Below are 14,617 nucleotides of genomic sequence, written 5' to 3'. Positions count from 1 at the left end.
TGCTACACCGACCAACTTTGGAGAGATCGGTAATAGATGGACGTCACTTCAAAGACGCCTCGTTTGCTGCTGTCCTACTGGCCGTATGTGCGGTGGCGTCCAGATACTCAGACGATCCTCGAGTATTAGTCCGACGAAACCTCAAAGCTGTCGAGTGGTTGGAAGTGGGCGAATCAAGTTATTGGTATGAACAGGGCCTATCCCGGGAATGGATGCGCCTTCTCTGCTTGATACGCAACTTTGCTGTGTGAGTGACTTCTCCTGCTAGGTTAGGTATTCTCACCGTTTGAGTCTATCCTAGCTCCTCGGTTATTTCGTGTTAGGATCATCAGTGCCACACCAAGCCTGGGTAGCCGTGGGCATAGGCCTCCGAATAGCACAGGATGCAGGTGCCCATAGGAAACGGCCCGGCGACCGTACAAAAACTGCGGAAGGAGAGCTATGGAAACGCGCTTTTGGTAAGAGGCATGCTGGTGCTTAATCGATTGTACCTGATGGTCTTTTTAGGTGCCTAGTGAGTATGGACAGATTACTCAGTTCAGCACTAGGTCGCCCGTGTATGATCTATGATGAAGAGTATTATCTCTTGCGTCCTTTCCCTCTTCCCGTCATCTGACACACCTTTCAGTATTGATGTCGACTTGCCGACTGAGTGCGATGACGAATACTGGGAACATTCGGACCCTCAGCAGATGTTCACGCAACCAGCAGGACAACCCTCCGCAGTATCATACTTCAATTACCATCTGCGATTAACCCGCTTGCTAGTGATCTGTTTACGAACAATCGTATGTACCTTCCTTTCCTTTCCGTCTCCTCCTCCAACCTGACTATTGTCCAGTACTCCATCCGCCACTCCAAAGTCATACTCAAACTGCTAGACGAAAACTGGGAACAACAAATCGTTGTGGAGCTCGATTCGGGACTCAATAAATGGATGGACTCCCTCCCGGAACACCGTACGTATTTAATTTCCCCTCAGCGCCCCAACTTACTACCACCATTCAATCCAATCCAGTGCGATGGGACCCGGCCCGAGAGAACCTCATGCATTTCAACCAATCCGCTGCACTACATCTTTCGTACTACCACGTACAGATGCTGATTCATAGACCTTTCATCACGGCGCCAGAACATGATCCGTCAAAGGCCCGCTTTCCATCTCTAGCCATATGCACTAATGCGGCCCGTTCTTACTCCCGGGTCGCTCATATCCAGAGCTGTCGGAGCGGAATGATATTCCCTGTCGCTGGGGTGAGTGACGTGTAACCTCGCGCAAAATTACGGCCTCATCTCCACTGGCATGTAGCTATTGACATTCAACGCTGCGATCATCCTGCTATTCAACATGTGGGGAACGAACAGGCCGGATGTTGGGTCCAGGAGGGAGATGGACGACGTGCAAAAGTGCATGGAAGTTCTTGCAGATATGGAAAATGGGTACGAGTATTTACACTCTCGACATTTATCATCGATCCTGAAGGGGAATGCACTAGGTACCATTATGCAGGATTACTGTCGTAAGCAGGTACAAGTACTTCCTATCTCCAACCGCTAATGCCTGTGTCCGATACTAGGGATATCCTCTATGAACTGACTTCGGCAAGTTGTGATGGACCGTCGGACCCTCCAGCGTCGTCCACCGCAGCTGCAGTCCCCGAATCGTCGTTTCCTCCGAATGGATGGCCATTTACTATCAACCCACAAGCAGAGATACCGCCTCGATGGAGCTTCCCCACCTATGATCAAAGCAATAATAGCAAGCCCGTCGACTATGTCCTACTAAACGACGACCCGACGCCCACCTCTTCGCTCTTATTGACGAGTTCCACAAACTTTACCGATGGTCCACCTGCATGCACGGAGTACGTCTCTCCACCGACGCATTGAGATTTTTGACAGTGACAATCCGTAGGCTGGACAGTGACTGTGCTCGATATCTGAATAACTGGACTTCGTGAGGGATCCTTGGGGTGGGAAGACTTTGTCCGCTGAGATTAACATTGACTTTTTGCGTTTCTGGTTACTGGTTAGGCATTCGGATCGACTTCCTTTCATCTCTATGGTACCGATCTGTCTTCTTTCCTGCCTTTATGCCTTTTTTACCCTCTAGGTGCCTTCTATATCTTTCGATTTGCCATATGTATGTTTGTACGCTCGATAACAGACTACAAGAACCCATTCAGGAACATAAATACTAATAAAATACACTAATGCTCGCACATATTGAATGGAGTATCGAACATATTCTCATTATTCTCACTAATGAACGCCGTCCGCTCATCCATCAACCGGAGCCTCAACTCCTCTGCTTCCTCCCTCGTCATAAGTTCCATAAAGTCCAAAATAAGGTCCAACAACTCCGTAGGCAGGCGTCCCAACAAACTATCACCTTCCTCCGCCAGCGCAAGCAGCTCTTGGGACCACCAATCGCGGCGCTGAGGCGGCACGTTTGTCGTAGACGGCCTTGGGACCTCCAGCTCGGGATCAACCAGAAAGAGCGCGATGATCTTTCGATACCCCGGTTTTGAGGGATCCAGAAGGGAAAACGGCGACACGCAATGCTGGTACATGTTGGGAAACGCGATGCAACGGCCCGCTTTGGTGGATACACTTCCGATGACTTGGTTCAACGGCTCGTCCCTGTGAGTTAAGGAAGAAATTCGAGGCTTCACTTAGCAGTGCAATGGCCTGTGCTTACCGAGATAAGCCCCAGACGGCCATAGTGTCCGTCCTCGTCATCCTGGTCATAGCTCTCTGGCTCTGCGACGCTCACGCGGAAAGAAAGCTTGCTCTGCGAGATGTTCTCTTGGTCGTAATAGTATATCCCTGTGGAGACGATACATTCGTTCTTCATGCCTTCGACGTGCCAGGATCCTCCTTCGTAAACAGGTTTTTCTGGTGTCTGGGCAACACGTCAAAACAGGGAGATTCGAGACTCGAAAGGGAATACACTCACCAAGAGAATATTCGCAAGCTTGATGATGACCTGGAGCTTTCTCCCATTCAGGTCCATTGGTTCTGGAAAGCCCAGATCATCGGGATGGTAAGGCTCCAACAAACGGGGGTACTGCATTGTACGTATTGCCTTCCAAGCTTGGTACTGCACCTCGTAATCCTCGCCAGTCGGGTTCTCTGGTAGACGAGAATGATCCCAGTCTATAGGATCCCAGTAATAGTTTGTGAGAGTCCGTAATGGGAGTTTGTAATCTTCTTTAGACTCGGCGAGTACGCGTGACCACAGTGGGATGAAACGCGCGACGAGTGTCTCGATGACGGTGCGTAGTGCAGCGTCATTTCTCGGATGGATGCTATTAATATATCCTAAACTCTTGGCGCTTTTGCCATCTAGCGAGATGAGAAAGTCTGTAGGGAGCCATGAGAAACGCGAGATGGTATAATCAGCGACTGAGTCGTCGTCTTGCGATAGTTCACATCGAAGGGGAACAGCTGATCCGTCGGCGTTCCGAATGAGAGTACGGTCGTAAACGATACAGTAAAGGGAAGGATGGACGAGGTCCAAGACTTGCTCGTTGGCCCGTGGATGCCAGTCTTTTTCAGCATCGGGGACGTTCTCGAGGGATGCTACAGAGGATACAAGGGATTCACGAAGGGTGCTTTCGATTAGGTTGTCTGATTGCCAGATTCGACGATAGCAAGATGGCTATCACATAGTTCATTAGCAGTAAATCAAAAGGGGGAAGATGTGTACTCACTTCAATTCCAGTATCTGAATCTCGAACAGCAGCATATTCTTCAAGCTCATCGAGCACATAGTCTATCTCGTCCTCCTGAAGCGGCCGACACTTATAGCTCCACTTTTGAGTTGCGGCCTCCTCCTTCCACTTGGCACGAATTGCTGGATCCTTGCATTTCTCCCACCAGTTAGGTTTATCACGTATTGTTGCAGAGAGCTCACACATCGTCAGCTCATTGAACTACGCATGTGTTAGAAAGAGTTTGAGTGTCATTGAAGGAATACCGGGACTGGATTATCGACACCCTCTTCATCTCCCCAGCCAGGCTCTCGTTCGAGGAAAGGGTGTCGGCATCTTCCCGTTGGATGGAGATTGGGAGCTTTGCGAGTGGGCTTGTTGGTACGGGAAAATCTACGGGCCATGGTCGTGGTAGAGATGTGACTGCCCCTCTGTTACAAATTGAGGTCTCAGGCGTCAGAGGTTAAGTGGAAAAAGGGGCCATCACGACATACTGGTACCGATCAGCTGCGATTGCAGGTATTTTGGTCGATGGGCCGTGATTTATGTGAAACTCCGTCCCACCTGCTGTATAACTGATCAGTGTTTATGTACCGTACCAAAAGCGACCTCATGGGAATGCATACAGTGCCTATGCTGTTCAGTGGGCCATACTGATACTGAGAGATCTTGAATTCTCTGAAACTGTTTCTACACTGAGCTCAGAGTCGATGCACCACCGCCTCGCAGCAGAGCGTTTGATTTTTCGATTAACTATCTGGACCATGACAAAATCTGTTTCAGTGCAGAAAAAATGATTGTACAATTCGTACCTTGGATTCGAAGCCGCCTTCAGGATAGTCTGCTATTGGGGAGCAAACACAGAGTCCCCACTTCCGAGGAACTAAGGGAAATAAATGAGTCGATAGCCTGAGAAAACGAAGAAAAAATGGGGAAAGCAACTAGAGCAGATCAACAGGAAACTGAAGGAGCCTTCCGGAGTTCTGGTCATGACAGCAACGAAATAAGAACTTGTATTGAATACCGGCGGTCCGTTCAAGCGCAGCCCGATCCCAGCCCGCTTCCCAGATATTATCCAGACGTCTAGGTAGCAAACGCGCGATGACGTGTATTGCAGCGGTATATATCTCATTGTCCATAGAAATTACCTAAATTGAAAAAGGATGAAAGTGAACTTGCGCACTCGCAAATAACTTCTTTCAGGGGAAATCGCACTTGTACCTACCCGATTTTTACACGTTATTACGCCCATAAAATCAGACCCCTTTGGGCTGATGAACGGAATCTTGACTATGCTAGGTTTCTTCCTTCATATATAGACCATAAATTAAGCTGAATCACAGTAAACATCAGCACGTTCAAAGGACAGACCTTACTCACAAGGTTCATTCAGCACCTGCGATTTTGAGGAATGTGCCACAGACGCCATAGTCAAAAGGTAAGATATAGCGCACCAAGGGAGACCAAGGGTTAAAAAGCTGATATCGGCAAATTCCGAGCAAGTTTCCCAGGGCGGGGATGTTTATTCTGGCGTTCAAGGATTCCCACAGTATTTTTCTCCTTTCTTAGTTCTACATACGACGGTGACTCCTTCTCGGTGTCTCCGTCCTTAAAAATTCTGTCGTGGTCATACCCGATCGCAATCTCTAGCCTAAACGAATTTCCAATCACTACCCGCCGGGTGGCTTACCTGCATCCCTATGGCTAATAACGTGAGTAGTAATATTGATAATATCCCTTCGCTTCAGCCTTAAGCTTAATTTTCTCATTCAGAAGCGTCAGTGCGAATTCAAAGGCAGTGCTGAGCACGATCCTCTATGCGTGTTGTCAATTACTGCATCAAATCTTGACAACCCTTCCAAGTCGTCGTCCCAGCACCCATGCGTCCAACTTGCCCTTCCTGAAAGTCCATCGGCGCCAGCGCCCGCGCAGCACAAAGTTCCCATCGAGATTCTCATAGAAACTTTCTCGCGCGCTTCAAGTCTGGACTCTTCGTGTAGCATCTTCGACATACAGCACCATTCCTGGGCCATTTCACAGGTCTGCAGGTCATGGAGATCCGTGTCGACTTCCATGTGTTCCGCGATGTGGTCAGAAATAGACATCGACTTTAATGATGACGAATTGAGGGGAAAGAGAGATCCTATCTCAATGCTTCGAACGGTGCTGTCTCGGTCGGGCCAACACGTATTGGATATCGAATTCCTCATGTCCTACCGTGCGGAGGAACCGTTCCAGTGTGCCATGTGGGAACAAGTGGTTGCTCATGCCGGGCGCTGGTCAAAGATCTATCATGCCCTCAGTCATCAGGAACCGTCTCATCTCGCCTGTCTTCGTGGGCGACTCGTGCAATTGGAGGAGTGCTACATTCAGCGTGACCATGACCATCCTGGGCCAAGCCTCGATCTCATTGATGCATTCGAACATACGCCGAAACTGAAGAATATGACTCTGGTTGGTCTAGGTCCTACTACACTTGTTCCCGTCTCATATGCCAATCTCGAGTCCTTTAAAGACGAAAGGAGGGATTGGCATGCATCAGATGAGATACACACGTATTTCATCAACCTACTGCGTCATTCCCCAAAATTAACAGAATTTCATACATCATATCATTGCGTTGGAGCGGGTGCCGCCTGGCCGCGTATATCGAAACCAGCTGTCACGTACTTCTCAGGCTGCGAAGAAACCTTATTCCATAGTCTGTCCCTTCCGCAACTGAAGCACGCCGAACCTCTTTCGAACTCTCGAGGACATTGCAGGTTGCTTAGGAGATTTCCATGATCTTCTCTCCCACTCACAGTGCCACACTCTTACCCATCTGTCCATTTCCGACGTCCATCTGAATGAAAGTTTACTTTCCCTATCTTCCGATTATCACCTGCTCTAGCCTCTTTCAGCGTCCGAGTCAGGGCGCGTGATTGGCATATTAGCGACGATGACAGCGTGCGGAGTCTCTTCTGCCATCTATTAGAGTCGCCTGAGCTCGTCCCACGTCTAGAGAGCATCATGTTCGATCTGGTTCTTTGGTATGACTGGACCCGGGTTTTCTTTTTTAATCGCACGATGGTGGACATGATTGAGGCGCGGCGACAGTCCTCATTGAGGAAGTTCCATGTCACCTCGACATTTTCAGATTATAATGTGGACACGTTCTGTGATTGGGCTGATGATGATCTCAGACGGTTGCATGAGATGAAAGCTGGGGGCTTCGATGTTGCAATTGTTGCCTACCGATATTACAAACCGGAGGAGCGTCGTATTTATGTGTAGCTTCTGGACGAAATTAGTTCTTGTGTTCATGTCAGATAGAGGGAAGTAGTCGGATAAAAGAGAAATGGTATTCGTTGTTTACTGAAACAAGAAGCCGACTCTAGCGCCCTTTAAACTGCAAACTGTAGGACTGGAAAGCCTGTTTTCACTGTCCGATATAACAATGTGTATTTGCCGTTCTATCAAGAATTCCGCATGAAAGGGACATTCTAATGACTCGTGGAGGTAATGACAGCTCTAGTTATAATGATGATCGTGTTCAGCAGTTTCTCTATGGAATGCAGTAAGAGCGAAGCGCTACAGAAACACGGTAGTGGACGTGCAATGACATTCTTGCCAATGATAAGACATTCTTTCTCTATCTCAACTTCCACCTTCTTAGTTCCTGATGTTTTGTCGTAGTTGACGCCACGGATTCCAGTCAAAGGACAAACAGAAATCTTCACGGTATCTCGTCTAAAACTGCCGAAGATATTAGTCGACATCTAGCACCCTGTTCTTCATGGCTGCTGCAGGCGTTCGAGAACTTGGACGCTACTGCAGCAGGGTGAGCAGAATCTCGTCACCACATATCAAATACGCACCAGCATCGCCGGACGGTGGAATGTAGTCTTCGTCTTCGAGGTCGGAATCGTCCTGGACGACAGTGAGAGCGAATCGTAGACATCGTGACGGTCGACACGGTCGATGATCAAGGTCACATTACCCTGTCCCGCGCTTTGCTCCCGACCATCATGATGTCCAGGGCCAACATTCTCCTTCCTCACGACCCGGTATCGTCGTTTGACAGTGGCCAGGACCAGTATGAAGTCGCCTTTGCTGCAACGAACATGTATCTTGATTCCAGTGCTCGAGACGGTGCTCAATATCACTGAACTCTTGCCAAGAACCGCGTTGGGCGATTTCGATGGAATTATGATGACTAGTGCACGCTCATTCAAAGCTTGGGAGAAGGCAAACGGTGCAGGGAACGACGGTACGTCGTATACGCCTACCTAATATCTTGATCTAACCCTCAACGACAGCATTTCCTTTCTATGTTGTCGAGAAGGCTACTGCCTCGAATGCCCAACAACCACATCCGTGAAGAGTCTTCCAGGACAGCAGACATGGCAGTATTTGAAAGGCATCGTCGTCGAGACACTGAATGCCAGTGAGCCATGTAGATTGTCACGTTTTTCGCACCGTCAGCTGCAGGATTTGTTCTACCATTTCTGAAGGAACGGTTTGACCTGGATTTAGTCAGAGTTGCTGCCATTGGACCGGATATCACGATATCCTTGCACGAGGCCCTGAAGCTACGTATGGATGCTATCCCCGCGGAGTCGTCACGCTCAGTGGACGCAAGAGCAATACTGAGTCACCCTGCTAGGTAGCCCTTCCTGCCTCGTTTTGTTCCCAAAAATGGATTGCTTATGCATTACATAGAACAACTGCTGCTGCTATCTTTGTGGCTTCAGATACTGCCTCAAGCGCCCGCTCGCTTTCCTTTTAGGCTGATCAGGCTGACATCAGATCCTCAACAAGTTCGTACCGTGCACTTCATTTTCTCGCTGCACGCTCACCTATCTGTTGACAGAGTTCCTCGTCCGCGGAGAAATCGGTGGTCTTGGAACATTGTTTCGCCGGATCGATTTCCTCTTCGACGTATCAGTGAGACCTGCGTTAGTATAGAGGCACGGAAGCAATCGAGTCGCTACGGAGAATCTCATTCGGCACCTCGTCATCGTTCCTCGAGCATGATCACACCGCACTGGTTACCCATAGCCGCTATCGGACAAGGGTTCACTGCCCCGCGAAACTGTGTCCAGCAATGGCCCCTTTTAACCGATCGCAGACGATACTTCCATGGAACCAAAATTGCCTCCTTTCAACTCGAGGGGCCATATTCGAAGAACCGGGACTGGTTTCTCCGGATTCCATGTCTAAGACGTACCAAAACACGCGCATACCGACAAAATGTATAAAGTGGAGGCCTCTCTGCCTGGATCCCCACATTAACACACTTTGAACAACCAACAACAACTACCATCGAACCAAACAACTATTATCATCTATCATCATGTCTACCGATATGATATGCATGGACGGAGTGTACTGCGCCCTGTGCGATGAGTACTTCTTCGATAAACGGCAACGAGCCGAGCACATTATGAACTCCAACGACCATCCGGAATGTTGGAGATGTGGCCGTCGATTTTTGAATGGCCAAATTCTTCGTCGTGTAAGTTGTTACATCTCCGCGCTTGTCGACCAAACTAACGTGTTCCTTTCATAGCACTGTGTCACTGCGCCAAATCATCACTATTGTGTGCCCTGCGATAAGCACTGTCGTACAGCGGCAGGGTTTCGCGTCCACATGGAGCAGGTCCATGGCTCCGACGATGACGACAGTGACGACGATGATTCAGAAGAAGAGGACTATTATGACCTCGAAGACGGCTGGGAGGATGAAAGGGGCAAAGAGGAATATCCTGATGAAGTCTCCGAATCAGGAGACGAGCCCCTTGATACATCATGGGAAGACAGCAATGAGTACGACTTTGAAGACCCGGAGTATCTAAGGTTGCCGCCATTGTTTGTGAGTAGTGTTTTCCTTTTCTCCGCCTCTAGTACCGTCCTGATGTTGGGCCTTTCAGAATAACGCGGCAACCGACGACGCAGAGGAGAGCGATGAAGAAGACGTCGAAGAGACGTCTCACTTCTCGTGTCCGATGTGCCAAAAGAAGCACACGACCCTCTGCGCGACTCCGTGTGGACATGTGTATTGCGTACGGTGCATTCGCGCCGCGCTGAAATATACAGAGGCGTGTCCCGTCTGCGACGAACGAGCCACCGAAGACCAGCTCCGGAAGATATATATCTCCCAGGAGTGACGAAACCAAATGGCTCGGTGGTGTCGCACGAGGTCTTCAAATTGATCTACCGAACACCCATACATGCTCTCATGCTGCTATATATACCATGCGTCTCCCATGATACCTCCCATATCTATAATCGCCTTTTGGACGTTTATATTCTATATTTTTCATATGGACACTTGATATAACGGACTTGAACCTGCTCTTATCATCAATACAATTTATAAAAACCTTGAACAAATCAACTGTGCAGCGGCTTTGGTGTTTGTCGACTTGCTAAGTAAAGTTTCGACATGTTTCCGCGGTCTCTACATCTCCCAATTGCAAGTTTTACAATATGGCTCAGTGACGACTAACCTTATTCGTACATGTATGTATTCGACGGTTTCCGGCCCACTTGAACGCTATTCGTGCGAGAGCCTAGGAGCTCGATACGATCTTAGAGATTGTGTTTTTTTGTGCATCTGAAGGAGGTCAACGAGAATGGGGCCATCGTCGCCTGGGGTGAACGATGAATAACAAGGGAAACCCCATGGAGGGATACGTACCGTTGACGAAGCGGACAATGGGAAAGGCGCTGCAGATACGGGGTGCGATGGCAACGACGAGGCCGCTGCGGGTTCCATAGCAGAACAGATGTCCTCGTTGACATTATGTCAAGGATCCTCTCTTGAAATTACGAGCGATGTTGACGGTCAGAGTTGAAATCGCTCTTCTCGCGCTCACGTGGTTGTGACTGACTTGCCTGCCTGGAGTCGACGTCCTCTCCCGCAGGCCCATTTGATTGATATCTTAAATATATTCAAAGGTATGTTAATAGCACCACTCCCGTGGCTTGGTAATAAGTCTTGGCGGTCTGATGCAAGATGCCTTCATCTCCTTGCATAACAACCTATGTTTTGGATACATATAAAGTACTAACTTTCTTCAGTAGTGCCCCTCCTTTCACACCGACGCTATTCCTTTACGTAGGAACTCCATCTCGTTCGCCGATCTCTACATAACATCACCTTCAGTGTCTTGGCGACGCGTCAGCCAAATAACCGAGCTATTAAATCAGCTGCGGTCATCCATCTGCCACCCAGCTGTTCCGTATCAGTGTGCTGGCCTTGGTCCGTGTTACATCTTTGTCTTTGTACATGCAGCTTAACGTCATTTACCGGCGTAGTAATTGACGGCTGGTCCGTCGATTGCTTATATATCATCTACTTACCTCTTGTCCTTCTCAGTCAAACCTGCATCATGAAAGCCCCACCCTACGTTTGCTCCCTGGCCTTGGCCTTGATCTTTGCTTCTCCCGCACTCGCAGCTCCCACAGTAAGATACGAGGTACCCCAATCTCCATACTTGACACGCTTCGTCGAGTCAGATTCCAGAGGTGGGATGTCGCGGTACATCAAAAGAATCCCAGAATCTCTCCGGAGAGAGCGTGGTCCTTCCTATTCCAGCGTCTTCAAAAGACCCGAAGAAGATGTATTCCATGCTCGAGCTCTCGAAGACACAGTCTTCATCTCTGTTCGTCGCATAGACGAGCCGGGCCATGACGGGATGCAATTCATAATCGGCAATCAGATATTAGAGATCGCAGAGAGTCCTCGGTGCGTGTTGATATCTTGATATCTTGACCTTCTCCAGGTGTTTTTAATTTTGGAGCAGGACCCCGATACCATTGCCCATTGCATCCAGACATGACGGAGATCAGTCACATCGCTTGTTCGTACAAGAACGATGACCGGAAGAGCTGCTTTTGAGGTAGTCTATAATCGAGAGGGGGATGATGATCGAGGGGGAGCAAGAGCCACCTGGGGAGGCTACGATCCGCCCAGCAGAGTTTGTATTCCTCGACGTGATTGACGTTCCCGCAGGCTGATGAGTCCAAGTGGCTGGAGGCGAATGTGGATAGATCCGTCGGATGATATAGAGATGTTGGGAAAAGGAAGAGATGGGGCGAAGGGATGGAATAAAGGAGACACCCTTTTATACTCGTCGGACATGGGCAGGATTTGCGCGCGATGATCCAAACGCGTCATAGATACAGACACTTGTCAATTAAACAAATGATTGAGCAGTTATTCACTCGTGTTTCTTCCTCAGACTCACAAGTGTCAACGTCGATGTTGTCCGATCTCTAAGAAGGTTGTTTGAACGTCGGGGTTTTGCATTGGGCCATGATTCCCTGGACATGTGCGCGAAAGCTAATGATGATTGCCCAAATTTGAGACACTAACTGGGTCCGTAAGATCGTACACTCCTGACGAGGAGTGTACGCGTCTCATCTCCACACGCAAATCGAACCACCTGCTACTCAAATTCAGTTATTGACTGTCAAATATGTCAGAAGAAGCCGACACGCTAGAATGTCAGGGTCCGCGCGCTCTTCATCAAGCCAACTCAGCACTACTCGGCCAACGAACCCCGTTTTTGGCGGGATAATTCCAATAAAAGGCTCAGGGATTCCCCAAGTGGACCGTTGATCAAGAACACTGCTCATTAGGCTGAACATGTCTTCCTCGTCGGTCATAGCTAGTGTCACTATCCGAGGATAATTCGTCGCCGTACGGTGTTTCCGAGTCATATTCTTCCTCCACCTCTTCGTTCGAGCGTTCTGCCGTGATGAGAGATGGCTACTCCGAAGCTTTATTGACCTCTGCCGTTGTATGTCTTCAACTACATGAGATATCAGCAATAAAGCACGTTCATTCTTCATAAAACTTCGCACGTGCAATAACGGTGGACGAACGAAAGCTCTTGCCTACCTGCAATTACGTTAGCAAATAAATTACATCGCTTCGTTCACACATACATTGTATATGTATATGACTTATCGTAACAGGCAGACGCCAGCGAGAGAATCAGTGGGGATCAATAGGGTATCATCCTTCGACGTCCTCCGAGCATGCGAACAGTTGAAAGCAGCAAATCCAAGATATCGAGTACTTCAGAAGTTGACTCTGTTAGTTGTTCTTGCGAGCTTGAGAGGTCTTCAACTCGGAGTACAGGCGAGGACCGGGAAGAGACGACCGGGCATGGATCATTGACAAGGATTTGCAGAGTCAAGTAAGCAGTGAGCGCGCCAAGTCCTGTAGGCCATCCTTCAGCGACAGGACTAAATATTTATAAGGTAAAATAGTTTACTTTATATTTTCCTGCTACGTAGGGTCGTCAAGACTCTAGAGGGAGGTGGTCGTCGCAATAGAGCAAGTTTAAACTGCAGACGGCAGTACGGGCCGACAACCGAAGTATCATCATGTGATCTCGTGCGGTCCGAAAAGCCGAAACAAATTCTTTCGCTGCAACTTCCACGATGGATGAAGATTTCCCCTACAATATTTCCTTGATAGCCCAACTTCCAGGTCTTCCACCGTCATGCGAATCTTGGATTTATTGCTAATTTGATGGCTACAGGTCACGAAGATCACGCCTGGCATGTTGCTTGGAACCCTACCAAACCCATCCTAGCATCATGTTCGAGTGATAAAACCGTTCGGTTGTATGGGTACACACCATCTGCTGACAATATCACGTTCCTCACATCAATACCTACGGGGCACACTAAGACCGTACGAGCCATTGCTTGGGCCCCATCTGGCAAGACACTCGCGACAGCCTCGTTTGACTCGAATGTCGGGATATGGGAACGGGAAGAAGGAGAAGAGTGGGAATGCGTGAGTCTTTTGGAGGGGCACGAGACAGAATGTAAAAGTGTTGGGTATTCCTCTACAGGGACGCTGTTGGCGAGCTGTAGTCGGGATAAATCTGTTTGGGTCTGGGAAGGTGCGTCGCAGGGCAATTCTTTCTTCCTTCCATTCGCCATAAATGCTTCTACTATGGCCCTACCAAGATTCTTGAAGATCCCCGTGATACATTTAGGAATTGCGGCACATTCTAGCCTTCCTTTGGTGCTTATCCAGCCATCGCCTGTGCTCACATTTACCTTCTAGTCCAACCCGATGCCGACTTTGAATGTCTAGGTGTCATCATGGAGCATTCCCAAGACGTCAAATGCGTAGCATGGCACCCCACCGAAGAGGTCGTTCAAATCCCTAACCCAACCCATGTCGGTTGACCACTCACTCGTGCAGATTCTCGCCTCTGGATCGTACGATGACACGATCAAGCTCTACGTGGACGACCCAGAAGATGACTGGTTCTGCTGCGCAACCCTGACTGGCCACAAGTCCACAGTATGGGCATTGGCATGGTCTCCGAATGGCCAATACCTCGCCTCGGGGTCGGACGACAAGACGGTGAGGGTGTGGAAGCGAACGGGACAGTTTGAGTTCAAACAGGTGTTGGTCCTGGAAGGTCATGAAAGGCCGGTATATTCCGTGTCGTGGGGAAAAGGAAAGGGAGCGGGAGCGGGATGGCTTGCTAGTGCCGGTGGCGACGGGATCATACGCGTTTGGGAGCTTATTGTGAGTCAAATTCCCAGGCTGGACGAGTTCGAGGCTCAAATAATTTGTCTTACAGGAAAAGTCGGACGATGGGCTCCTGCAACATAGGATGATTGCAAAGCTGGAATGTGCACACGACGTTTACGATGTGAATTCCGTCGTCTGGTGCCCCAGAGCTGGTTTCGAGGATATGCTAGCTACTGCGGGTGATGACGGAGTTTGTAAGGTGTGGAGAGTTACTCCCAGGTAGACAGTATGTAAATATCTTTTAATGGCACGCGTATCTGTTTACCTGCAGGTTACTCTCGCAAGCCAACGATCGTTGATGCGATGGACTTTATTATTTCTTACGGACAAACCTTGACCAACCCTG

At 49.0% G+C, this 14,617-nt stretch overlaps 8 protein-coding genes across 8 annotated transcripts; 6 read left to right on the top strand and 2 right to left on the bottom strand.

The window, feature by feature from the left end:
- On the top strand, window positions 1-1,558 carry EV420DRAFT_1275232 (fungal-specific transcription factor domain-containing protein; the record flags this gene model as incomplete). Its single annotated transcript, XM_060467890.1, has 7 exons — window positions 1-245; window positions 302-458; window positions 516-576; window positions 629-788; window positions 842-959; window positions 1,019-1,263; window positions 1,310-1,558. Coding segments are annotated over 7 exons (1,235 nt in total), but the record flags the coding sequence as incomplete, so codon positions are not given.
- Window positions 1,559-1,793: 235 nt separating this feature from the next.
- On the bottom strand, window positions 1,794-4,092 carry EV420DRAFT_1565390 (uncharacterized protein). Its single transcript, XM_060474024.1, has 6 exons — window positions 3,983-4,092; window positions 3,717-3,938; window positions 2,960-3,664; window positions 2,702-2,905; window positions 1,917-2,636; window positions 1,794-1,866 (listed from the first exon to the last, which is right to left on the bottom strand). The coding sequence occupies exons 2-5, from the start codon at window positions 3,921-3,923 to the stop codon at window positions 2,211-2,213; spliced, it is 1,542 nt and encodes a 513-aa protein (XP_060326986.1). The 5' UTR covers window positions 3,924-3,938; window positions 3,983-4,092; the 3' UTR covers window positions 1,794-1,866; window positions 1,917-2,210.
- Window positions 4,093-5,242: 1,150 nt separating this feature from the next.
- On the top strand, window positions 5,243-6,613 carry EV420DRAFT_782801 (uncharacterized protein). The gene is made up of 2 exons (XM_060483452.1): window positions 5,243-5,428; window positions 5,490-6,613. The coding sequence occupies exons 1-2, from the start codon at window positions 5,417-5,419 to the stop codon at window positions 6,498-6,500; spliced, it is 1,023 nt and encodes a 340-aa protein (XP_060326985.1). The 5' UTR covers window positions 5,243-5,416; the 3' UTR covers window positions 6,501-6,613.
- A 1,113-nt stretch (window positions 6,614-7,726) lies between these two features.
- EV420DRAFT_1647026 (uncharacterized protein) lies at window positions 7,727-8,076 on the top strand (the record flags this gene model as incomplete). The annotated part of the gene is made up of 3 exons (XM_060477995.1): window positions 7,727-7,821; window positions 7,877-7,965; window positions 8,015-8,076. 3 exons carry the CDS (start codon window positions 7,727-7,729, stop codon window positions 8,074-8,076), a joined length of 246 nt encoding a protein of 81 aa, XP_060326984.1.
- A 949-nt stretch (window positions 8,077-9,025) lies between these two features.
- EV420DRAFT_1565356 (putative zinc-finger-containing protein) lies at window positions 9,026-9,916 on the top strand. The gene is made up of 3 exons (XM_060474023.1): window positions 9,026-9,213; window positions 9,268-9,570; window positions 9,629-9,916. The coding sequence occupies exons 1-3, from the start codon at window positions 9,052-9,054 to the stop codon at window positions 9,863-9,865; spliced, it is 702 nt and encodes a 233-aa protein (XP_060326983.1). The 5' UTR covers window positions 9,026-9,051; the 3' UTR covers window positions 9,866-9,916.
- A 683-nt stretch (window positions 9,917-10,599) lies between these two features.
- On the top strand, window positions 10,600-11,766 carry EV420DRAFT_1750718 (uncharacterized protein; the record flags this gene model as incomplete). Its single annotated transcript, XM_060480336.1, has 4 exons — window positions 10,600-10,962; window positions 11,019-11,448; window positions 11,575-11,680; window positions 11,716-11,766. Exons 2-4 carry the CDS (start codon window positions 11,093-11,095, stop codon window positions 11,764-11,766), a joined length of 513 nt encoding a protein of 170 aa, XP_060326982.1. The 5' UTR covers window positions 10,600-10,962; window positions 11,019-11,092.
- A 184-nt stretch (window positions 11,767-11,950) lies between these two features.
- Window positions 11,951-12,517, bottom strand: EV420DRAFT_1565350 (uncharacterized protein). The gene is made up of 2 exons (XM_060474022.1): window positions 12,204-12,517; window positions 11,951-12,151 (listed from the first exon to the last, which is right to left on the bottom strand). The coding sequence occupies exons 1-2, from the start codon at window positions 12,423-12,425 to the stop codon at window positions 12,074-12,076; spliced, it is 300 nt and encodes a 99-aa protein (XP_060326981.1). The 5' UTR covers window positions 12,426-12,517; the 3' UTR covers window positions 11,951-12,073.
- A 619-nt stretch (window positions 12,518-13,136) lies between these two features.
- EV420DRAFT_1565332 (WD40 repeat-like protein) lies at window positions 13,137-14,540 on the top strand. The gene is made up of 5 exons (XM_060474021.1): window positions 13,137-13,203; window positions 13,256-13,624; window positions 13,792-13,880; window positions 13,933-14,265; window positions 14,321-14,540. Exons 1-5 carry the CDS (start codon window positions 13,155-13,157, stop codon window positions 14,492-14,494), a joined length of 1,014 nt encoding a protein of 337 aa, XP_060326980.1. The 5' UTR covers window positions 13,137-13,154; the 3' UTR covers window positions 14,495-14,540.
- Window positions 14,541-14,617: the final 77 nt, after the last annotated feature.

Source organism: Desarmillaria tabescens (genome assembly GCF_030435595.1).
Source record: "Desarmillaria tabescens strain CCBAS 213 chromosome Unknown EV420scaffold_38, whole genome shotgun sequence".
Taxonomy (NCBI): Eukaryota; Fungi; Basidiomycota; class Agaricomycetes; order Agaricales; family Physalacriaceae; genus Desarmillaria; species Desarmillaria tabescens.
Note: the sequence above shows the minus strand (reverse complement) of the source record. Positions and strands in the feature narration are given on the sequence as shown.

Excerpts from the sequence above, each read along its gene's own strand:
- EV420DRAFT_1565332 (XM_060474021.1), top strand. The coding sequence starts at position 13,155 with ATGGATGAAGATTTCCCCTACAATATTTCCTTGATAGCCCAACTTCCA. Across the intron at positions 13,204-13,255 it reads CTTGATAGCCCAACTTCCAG|GTCACGAAGATCACGCCTGG; the intron begins GTCTTCCACCGT and ends TGATGGCTACAG. Across the intron at positions 13,881-13,932 it reads CATGGCACCCCACCGAAGAG|ATTCTCGCCTCTGGATCGTA; the intron begins GTCGTTCAAATC and ends TCACTCGTGCAG.
- EV420DRAFT_1565390 (XM_060474024.1), bottom strand. The coding sequence starts at position 3,923 with ATGTGTGAGCTCTCTGCAACAATACGTGATAAACCTAACTGGTGGGAG. Across the intron at positions 2,906-2,959 it reads AGCTTGCGAATATTCTCTTG|ACACCAGAAAAACCTGTTTA; the intron begins GTGAGTGTATTC and ends CGTGTTGCCCAG. Across the intron at positions 2,637-2,701 it reads GCCGTCTGGGGCTTATCTCG|CCGTTGAACCAAGTCATCGG; the intron begins GTAAGCACAGGC and ends CACAGGGACGAG.
- EV420DRAFT_1565356 (XM_060474023.1), top strand. The coding sequence starts at position 9,052 with ATGTCTACCGATATGATATGCATGGACGGAGTGTACTGCGCCCTGTGC. Across the intron at positions 9,214-9,267 it reads ATGGCCAAATTCTTCGTCGT|CACTGTGTCACTGCGCCAAA; the intron begins GTAAGTTGTTAC and ends TTCCTTTCATAG. Across the intron at positions 9,571-9,628 it reads TAAGGTTGCCGCCATTGTTT|AATAACGCGGCAACCGACGA; the intron begins GTGAGTAGTGTT and ends TGGGCCTTTCAG.
- EV420DRAFT_1565350 (XM_060474022.1), bottom strand. The coding sequence starts at position 12,425 with ATGACTCGGAAACACCGTACGGCGACGAATTATCCTCGGATAGTGACA. Across the intron at positions 12,152-12,203 it reads GCGCGGACCCTGACATTCTA|CAGGTGGTTCGATTTGCGTG; the intron begins GCGTGTCGGCTT and ends GAATTTGAGTAG.